Source organism: Mandrillus leucophaeus, unplaced genomic scaffold (genome assembly GCF_000951045.1).
Source record: "Mandrillus leucophaeus isolate KB7577 unplaced genomic scaffold, Mleu.le_1.0 Scaffold20, whole genome shotgun sequence".
Taxonomy (NCBI): domain Eukaryota; kingdom Metazoa; phylum Chordata; class Mammalia; order Primates; family Cercopithecidae; genus Mandrillus; species Mandrillus leucophaeus.
In genome coordinates, this window is record NW_012102032.1 from 936,911 (window position 1) to 945,948 (window position 9,038).

Genomic DNA, 9,038 nt, shown 5'->3' on the forward strand with positions numbered 1-9,038 from the left:
GGGCTGCGGCACCGGACCTCACGGATCAGAGCGGAGCCGGGGACTCCTGGCTCCCGGCTCCAGGCTCTGGCCCTGGCGCCACGCTTCGCTCCCACGGACAACCAAGTTGACTTTTCTCGTTTGGCACCGGAGCGATTTTTTTTTTAAACGAAAACACTGAAATCCTCCGAATGAAATAAAACGAAAACACACTGCTAAAGAATAGCCGCAACAGTTCTGAGTCCCAGCGCGGAGGAGGCCCCGCGGCTTGGCCCTGGCGGTCTCCTCCGCCCCGCGCTCTCGCTCTTCTGTGTCCGGGTCAGTCTCCGAGCTCGGGAGAAATTCAACCTCTCCCAGACTCTGCTCCGATCCCGAAGCCCCTAGTGGGACCTGCGCCCCGCTAGCCCCAGACCGGTCGCTCGGTTCCCAGCAGTGAGTCCCGGGTCAGCCGAGCCCTCCGCCTCACCCGGCTGGGAGCCCTTTCCCCACCGCGGAGATCCGAGTCCCGGACGCATATGCCGCCGCAGGCCTTAAAGCCAGAAGAAAGCAACAGCCTTAGCCCCTCCACCCTTCGACTCAGCCACCGAGAATCCAGGCCTCGGGTTCACCCTCTTCCCCCGAACGGCACGGCTAGGATGTCTGATCAGGCTCTGTAACCCAGTTCCCAATACAAACACCCTCCAAGTTTATTTCTGGGAGCTTCCGTCCCAAGTGGGTATTTCCCCTGAACGAATTTCGGGGAGATTCAGGAGAAGCGAGAATATTTCTAAAGGGCCTAGACTTCTCTCCTGGGCATCGGCTTTCATCTCAGATCAGGGAGAAAGAGGGTCCCCAGATCTGAGCACAGGGCCTAAGGGAGGCCGTTTAAGAGAGGGTCTGACAGGCAGAAATGGGATCTCCTGGGAGCAACAGCCACAGGTGGGGTCTTCCGGGCAGTGATGAGAGGGCAGAGCAGCCGACCACAGGGGAAACAGCCAGGCGGCAGCGGTGTGCGCAGCGAGGAGGGATAAATAAAGGAGGAGAGGGAACCTCGGACCTAGAACAACTGGTTCCAATGGGATCTCCTCCCTTACCTCCCTCCCAGGCGGATGTTCCCCCCCTTCAAGGTGCGAGTCAGTGGCCTGGACAAGAAGGCCAAGTACATCCTGCTGATGGACATTGTGGCCGCTGACGATTGCCGCTATAAGTTCCACAACTCGCGCTGGATGGTGGCAGGCAAGGCCGACCCTGAGATGCCCAAACGCATGTACATCCACCCAGACAGCCCAGCCACTGGGGAGCAGTGGATGGCCAAGCCTGTGGCCTTCCACAAGCTGAAGCTGACCAACAACATCTCTGACAAGCACGGCTTCGTGAGTGTAGGGGCAGGGTGGGGACAGGGCGGGAGATTGTTGACCCAGCACTGCAGTTGAGCAGGAGAGCAGGGCGACAGGATCTCCCAGGAGGAAGCGCTGGGCAAACCCCCAGAGTGCCCTGCCCGGCTCACTGCCCTGTGGCCTACATGGGCTGAGCCTGGGCCCCAGGGCTCTCCTCTGCAAGCCTGGGAAATTGTGGGGTCGGTGGCTGGCAGCTCACAATCTCAGTTCGTCAGGCCGTGGAGGGCCCCTCCTAAGGTCAAGAGGGAGGCAAGTGCTGCCCCGACTGGGTCTGCAATGCTGGGCCACGGAAGTCACCCTGCTCTTGGCCTGTAGGTGCCCTTCTTGGAAGAACTGCCCATGACCTCAACTTGTCCATCACCCTTCCGCCAAGACCCGCGTCCCTGGCCCTCCCCCAAGACTAGGGGATTTAAAAGTTAAACCACCCTCCCCACCCACCCCCCAGCCTCCCTAAGACCTTTCCCCCCTCCCATAGGCAGATGCCCAACTAGGAGGAGAGGGTTTGGGGGTTCTCTCCATTTATGCCTGAGCAAGGCCCCAGCGAACGGGGGTGGGGGGGTGTTTCATAGGGCAAAAGGAACTGCCCATTCTTGAGGTAGGGCAGTTGGTGAGCGCCAGAAGGTTGGACTCTCATCTCTGTGGGGTTAGGGGCTTAGCAGTGCCAGAAAGCAAGAGAGTATTAAGAGTGGAATTGTAGGGTTTGGGTTTTTTTTTATTTTTTTATTTTTTTTGCGGGGGGGGGATTGTTGTTTGGTTGGTTTTGGTTTTTGTTTGTTGTAGTTTTTGTTTTGTTTTTGCTATGTCTTATTTCTGTTTCCCACCGGGAAAATTTTTTTAATGGCAAGAGAAAGAGAAGCTGTGAAAAAGAAAAGTGAGAGGAAAGGTAGAAGAAAAAGAATTAAGGGTGAGAAAAGAGCAGACAGGAGAAAATGGGGAAGGGGAAGAACCGAGAGAGAGAGAGAGAGAGAGAGAGAGAGAGAGAGAGAGAGAGAAGGAAATGGAGAGGGAAAGGTCAGGTACCCAAAGAATAGAAAAGCTCAGGCGGGGGCCGGCGACTACCGGCTGACCCCCGCCCTCCCCGCAGACCATCCTGAACTCCATGCACAAGTACCAGCCGCGCTTCCACATAGTGCGAGCCAACGACATCCTGAAGCTGCCGTACAGCACCTTCCGTACCTACGTGTTCCCAGAGACCGACTTCATCGCCGTCACTGCCTACCAGAATGACAAGGTGCGCGCGGCGGGCGGTGGGCTCAGCCCTTGCACTGACGCCCCTCAACACATGCAGGCCCAACCGTCTGTTCGTCGCCCCCGAAGCCCCCTGCACGGGATCCGTGCGCTTGCGGCCCGCCCCTGAGTACGGAGCCTCACATCCATACGCGCAGCACCCACGGAAGTCCTCAAGGCGCCCTCTCAAGCCCACCGCGCGCACACACAGGCTCCCCTGGGGCGAGCGAACAGCTGGGCCCTCGTTCGGGTGGAGATGTTTACTTAGCAATTAGCTGAGACTCCCGGCCCGCGCTGACATTTTTACATTCTATTCGTTTATTTCTTGGCTCAAGAATGAGAATGTAAATGAAAAGAGGGCGCCCGAAGCAATCTGCCCAAGCTCTACCGATGCTCGGAACCCAGGGCCCAGTTTTCACTCTCTCGGGGAAGCCAGAGGGTGGGACAGGTGACATAGCCCCCCAGAGCACCCCTGGCTACTGCTCTAGCTCAGTCCAGGCCCCAGACCCCTTGGGAGGCGCTTAGAGAATTTCCTTCCAATTTTCTGCTTGCGGCTTCTCCACCCTTGTTCTAGTGGGGCAGAGCATCACCCCTCTAGGCCTGTGCCTTTGTGTGCCACTGTCGAGTGAAAGAGAGGGAATGAGTGTCCGTGCCGGTCGTTGTGGCTTTGTGAACCAAGGTGTACGCCGGGCTGTGCGTGCTCCATTTGGGGCGTGTTGGATACCTGTGGAGGCGTGTGAATTCGTTTGGTTCTGTGGGCGCTTGTTCTGTCTGTGCATACTTGCGTGTGCGCGGGCCCGTGAGTGTGATTTGGCTTGGTGTGTACCTGCAGCCTTGCGTGTGAGCTGCAGTCTCTGTGCACGCCTGCTCGGGTGCGGAGTCGTTTAACTCGCGCAAGCCCGAGGGCGGGTGTGCCTGCTTGGGCCGATTCCGACACCGCTGCACAGCTTTAGGCCTATGTGGGCCTGTCTAGGGATAATTCCTCGAATGAAGTTTTTGGAGGACAGACCCCGTCGCTTTCCGCGAGGCCCTCCCACCGGTCTCAGCTCGGGGCGTCCCATCCCAGGCGGGTGGGTGCCAAGTGGACGCTCCCCGGGTCTTCCCTCTGCGGCCAGCAGTCGCTGACCTCGGGGTGCCCCCGACCAGGCTGGAAGAGCCACGGCCTGACTTAGCGCCGCCCCCTCGGTCCCCGCAGATCACGCAGCTGAAGATCGACAACAACCCGTTTGCCAAGGGCTTCCGGGACACCGGGAACGGCCGGCGGGAGAAAAGGTGAGGGGCGAGGACAGCAGCGCTGTGGCGGGTGCCTGCGGGAGCAGCGAGCAGGAGGGATGGAGGGATGGGCTCCTCGCGGACCAGCTCCCTCCGCTCATCCCCAGGAAGCAGCTGACGCTGCCGTCTCTGCGCTTGTACGAGGAGCACTGCAAACCCGAGCGCGATGGCGCGGAGTCGGACGCCTCGTCATGCGACCCTCCCCCAGCGCGGGAACCACCCACCTCTCCGGGCGCAGCGCCCAGTCCCCTGCGCCTGCACCGGGCCCGAGGTGAGGGTCGGACCGGAGGAGGAGGGGGTGGTCCTCAGGTCGCTGGGCTGACCTTTTGCTGAGCCACCCGCTAATCTGAAAGGCCAGGAAGGAAGCGTCAGCGAGTGTCTGGGATGGGGTTTCCGTCCCGGGACTCCCCTACGAGGGCCGTTGCCGGTAGCCAGAAGATCCGGCCGGACTCCGAGCCTGCCCCCTTGGGCGCCGTGTAATTCTATGGCTGTAGGGTTTCCTCTCCAGGGCTTGGTTCCTTCCACTGTAAATCTGGGGTCTTGCATTAGGTGACCTGCAGCCGCCCCTTGCCCGACTGCAGCAGCTCCTCTGACTCGGCCTCCCCGAGAGCAGCCCTTTCCGAATGTCCCTGATCCTGCTCGTCGGCCTCAGCCCGGGCCCCTGTAACCCGCGCGCCCTCTCCCCGCAGCTGAGGAGAAGTCGTGCGCCGCAGACAGCGACCCGGAGCCTGAGCGGTTGAGCGAGGAGCGTGCGGGGGCGCCGCTAGGCCGCAGCCCGGCCCCAGACAGTGCCAGCCCCACTCGCTTGACCGAATCCGAGCGCGCCCGGGAGCGGCGCAGTCCCGAGAGGGGCAAGGAACCGGCCGAGAGCGGCGGGGACGGTCCGTTCGGCCTACGGAGCCTGGAGAAGGAGCGTGCTGAAGCTCGGAGGAAGGACGAGGGGCGAAAGGAGGCGGCTGAGGGGAAGGAGCAGGGCCTGGCGCCGCTGGTGGTGCAGACAGACAGTGCGTCCCCCCTGGGCGCGGGACACCTACCCGGCCTGGCCTTTTCCAGCCACTTGCACGGGCAGCAGTTCTTTGGGCCACTGGGAGCCGGCCAGCCGCTCTTCCTGCACCCTGGACAGTTCACCATGGGCCCTGGCGCCTTCTCCGCCATGGGCATGGGTCACCTGCTGGCCTCGGTGGCAGGCGGCGGCAACGGCGGAGGCGGCGGGCCTGGGACCGCCGCAGGGCTGGACGCAGGCGGGCTGGGTCCCGCGGCCAGCGCAGCAAGCACCGCCGCGCCCTTCCCGTTCCACCTCTCCCAGCACATGCTGGCATCTCAGGTAAGGCCTGTGACCCCACGGCAGCGCCAGCGAGGGAGAAGGCCCAGGGAGCTGGAGGCGGAGGCCAGCGGAGGGCCCGAGGGGTGCCAGGGTCCCTGGGAGCCTCTGGCAGGCAAGAACTTCATCCAGGGGAGGCCCCGGGACGCCCTTTAGGACACCTGGGTTCTGAGAGACGAGGACTGTGTTGTAGGTCCAGGGGCTGGCCAGGGCGCCGCTTCTGACTCCCGTGTGACCTTTGGCAAGTCCCTGACCCTCTCTGGGTCTGCTTCTTTCCCTATAGTCCCAGCGAGGAGTGCGGTGCCCATCTAGACTCTTCTGACCCTCACAGACCAGGGCCGCCCCTGTCTTTTGTGAAGTCTTCTCTCCTGGCCTCAGGACATTTTTCTTGGGAACAAAGACCCTTGGCTCCCTGTCCATCCTGAAAGGCTAGGGTGGCCAGACAAAGGGAGGAGGAACATTTGCATTATTTTCTGAACAGTTGACCGCCAGCCCTCCCAGAGGTCTCTGGCCCCTCCTAGACCTTCAATGAAGTCCTCTGTCCTGGCGGAGGACAAGGCTGGTCTTTCCCCTACCTTGAGTTCCCAGCACCCCCAGCCACATGTCAGGGGTGAGGACTCAGCTCCTCAGGCCCCATTGAAATTCCCAGCTCCCACGGGAGTGTTGATGAAAGTGTGGCTGGGGGCACAGTAAGGAGAGTCGATGGGACAGTGGCCTCTTTGGTTGCTTGGGTGGAATATTCCCTGTGGAAAGATTTGGAATCTCTTCATTCATTTTCTTCCCTCTGAGGTTTCTGGCAAATTGAACCCCTGAGATCTTATCTCAAGGGAAGGAAAATAGCAATTCAGGTCTGAGAAAGCGCCTTTGGTTCAGAAGCAAATATTTTAAAAGTTGGGTGGGGGGTGGGGCAGGCGATTCTGAAATGAGTTTTACACACAGCTCAGTGTTAGGGTGTGTGGGGTGTTTGAGGTATCACCATCACTCATCTAGGGCTCTGGGCTGGAGGGGGAGCCTCTGGAGAAAGGAGTTCAGGGGCCAGAGGTTTAATCTGCATCCCTGATTATTTGTGTATGTGAATGCCTCCTCCCCAGACAAACTGGTAATGGCCACCAGCATCACAGAGGTTGTGAGGAAGTCAGGGCTTCTAGACACAGCCTGGCCAACAGGTGCATGACCCGGGTGAGAATACCAGCACCTGGGAGGCATCTGTGTTTAGGGCTGCTGGTGGTTACATTCCCAAGTCAGTGCAGCCCATTCTAGACATCAGGTAGAGCCAAATCCCAAGACATCTGAAGCCTCCCTTTCTCCCAACCTGAGATGCCATGTTTGAAATGCCCAGTAGGACCTGACCCTCTCAGGAGGGTGTTTTCTCAGGCCTGATGAAGCTGCCCCTTTTCTTCTCCCTACTTGAGCCAGGCCTGAGGCTCCCTGGGAGCCCAGCGCAGTCATCAGCCCCCTGCCCTCCTCCCCATACCCACTGGCTCTGGGGAGTAAGCCATTATCTCAAAGGTCAGGCCGTTCACCAGCCAGACCTCATGAACTCAGGAAGGTGCTTGTCCAGGAGTTCCTGGCTCCTGTGCCCTTCACAGGCAAAGACTGCATTCCTTCCTCAGCTGCCAGTGAGGTGCTGCCAGGCGTTCCCTGTAGAACTTTCAGGCCAGTTTATGAACTGGTTGGCGCCTGTGCCCTCCTCCTGGCCCAGGCAGGAGAACCCTGAGCAGGTGAGCAGGCAGAAGGGGACTTTGCAAAGTGCCTTCCCCAGGGTGTGTGCCCTCAGCCCTTCAGAGCCTGCAGATAGGACGGTGGTGAGGATACTGTTCTCAATGAGCAGAACCTCCAAGACACCCAAAGCTGCCTGTTTGCCACCTGGCCCTATGCCTGCCCCGTTTTCTCCCTCAAGGCCTTCACCCATGCTAGTGCAGTCACCTGGAATGTCCTTTCCATTACCCCTGCTGTAACACCCAGCACAGAACTTGATGGCAGGCCTTTGCATGGTAGCCTGAAGCGATCTCGCCCTTCTAAGTGGGTTTGGCCACAGGCACACTGGCTCATGCTCACCTGTGCTGCCTGTGGTTATAATTATGTGCGTTGTTGTTTTACATCCCTAAAACAGCAGGGCAAGGTGTCCAGGGGATAGCACCACCCCAGCACCCAGCCCACCTTCAGAAACACGTCAGGCAAGATGTCTAACCCTTGTCTTGTTCTGTTTCTTCCAGGGAATCCCAATGCCCACTTTCGGAGGCCTCTTCCCCTACCCTTACACCTACATGGCAGCAGCAGCCGCAGCCGCCTCTGCTTTGCCCGCCACTAGTGCTGCAGCTGCCGCCGCCGCAGCTGCCGGCTCCCTATCTCGGAGCCCCTTCCTGGGCAGTGCCCGGCCCCGACTGCGTTTCAGCCCCTATCAGATCCCGGTCACCATCCCGCCTAGCACTAGCCTCCTCACCACCGGGCTGGCCTCCGAGGGCTCCAAGGCTGCTGGCGGAAACAGCCGGGAGCCCAGCCCCCTGCCCGAGCTGGCTCTCCGAAAAGTAGGGGCCCCGTCCCGCGGTGCCCTGTCGCCCAGTGGCTCGGCCAAGGAGGCGGCCAATGAACTGCAGAGCATCCAGAGACTGGTGAGTGGGCTGGAGAGCCAGCGAGCCCTCTCCCCAGGCCGGGAGTCGCCCAAGTGAGGGGCTGCCCAGCTGCTCCCCTGCCACGCAGGCCACCCGGGCTGCCTGCCCCTGCTGCTTGGGACGTGTACAGCACAGAATGGGTATTTATTTAAATAAAGGAGAAAAGTGGGCTGCAGCAGCCGGAATAGAGCCTCGTCTGGCAAGTCGGGGCCTGGGACACTTCCCTGGGCCTCAACAAGGAATCAGGCTGCCGGAAACACAGTCACTTGGGAGCTGCTGGGCTAGGTCCAGATCGCTCCAGCGTCAAGGTGGCATCCGAGGGTGACTCTGGTCTTCCCGTGCGGTGGGAGAGGCCTCATCCAGGGCCCAGCGGTCCTGGCAGAAGCCAGAAGGTGCAGGGGCCAGGGGTGGGAGCATCGGAGGGAGTCCCAGAGCCCTGGGCCTTGGGCCTGGACCGCGTGAGAAAACTGGGTTGAGGGATGCTGGAGCCAGTTACACGACTGAAGTCAGTGTAGACCTGAGCTGGGAGGGAACCTGTTAGTCCCCCCACTTCTTCCCCAAGAGACAGGCACCCCTCCCAGCCCTGGGTCAGCGGAGGGAGTGGCACTTCTGCCTTGAGTCCCCAGGGGGAAAAAAGAAAAGATATTTATGAAATAAATGGTAATTTGTGTAAATAAGCTTTAAGGTTCCCAGAATACGCAAATTGGTATTAATTTATTCAAAGGTGTACATTGCTGTGTACATATATTTAGAGATTAACTCATACATTTAAAGTTTTTTTCATTTTACATGAGCATCTATATTGTACAGGGCTTGGGGGGCCTCGGCTGCGGGAGAAGGCCCTGAGCCCCAGAGGAGCCACCACCCCGCCGGCCCCTCGGCCCCTCCGCCCGGGTTTGACTCGCCCTGCCCGCGGGCTCCACCTCAGGTTTTCACTTTTCGCTCCGAGCGAGAACGAAACGGCAAAAACGCGAGAAAACAATAAAACGCTACAAAGCGAAGTGAACGGCGCTGTGCGCTCTGTGGGCCGCCCGGGGCTGGGGCGCTGTACGCGCGAAAGGAGGGACGAAAGGCGGGGACAAAAGGCTGCGCGCCCCTCGCTCGGCGACAGCCGCACCCCGGGGGCGGCAGAGCGTCAGGGCGTCTGGGGCGCTGGCTGAGCCGCGAGGCAGGGCGGCGCCGGCGCGGGACGCCCGCTGCGTCCCAGACCGGGGCCGGGCTCCCCCTGCCGGCCGCTTCCGCCGCTCCGCG

The 9,038-nt window shown here is 60.4% G+C and overlaps 1 protein-coding gene across 1 annotated transcript; it reads left to right on the forward strand.

Moving 5' to 3' along the window:
- The first annotated feature begins 494 nt into the window (after positions 1-494).
- TBX2 (T-box 2) lies at positions 495-8,788 on the forward strand. The gene is made up of 7 exons (XM_011979253.1): positions 495-631; positions 1,064-1,331; positions 2,440-2,586; positions 3,778-3,854; positions 3,962-4,125; positions 4,544-5,178; positions 7,392-8,788. The coding sequence occupies exons 1-7, from the start codon at positions 495-497 to the stop codon at positions 7,842-7,844; spliced, it is 1,881 nt and encodes a 626-aa protein (XP_011834643.1). The 3' UTR covers positions 7,845-8,788.
- The last annotated feature ends 250 nt before the right edge of the window (positions 8,789-9,038 follow it).

Excerpts from the sequence above, each read along its gene's own strand:
- TBX2 (XM_011979253.1), top strand. The coding sequence starts at position 495 with ATGCCGCCGCAGGCCTTAAAGCCAGAAGAAAGCAACAGCCTTAGCCCC. Across the intron at positions 1,332-2,439 it reads TCTCTGACAAGCACGGCTTC|ACCATCCTGAACTCCATGCA; the intron begins GTGAGTGTAGGG and ends CCCTCCCCGCAG. Across the intron at positions 3,855-3,961 it reads AACGGCCGGCGGGAGAAAAG|GAAGCAGCTGACGCTGCCGT; the intron begins GTGAGGGGCGAG and ends GCTCATCCCCAG.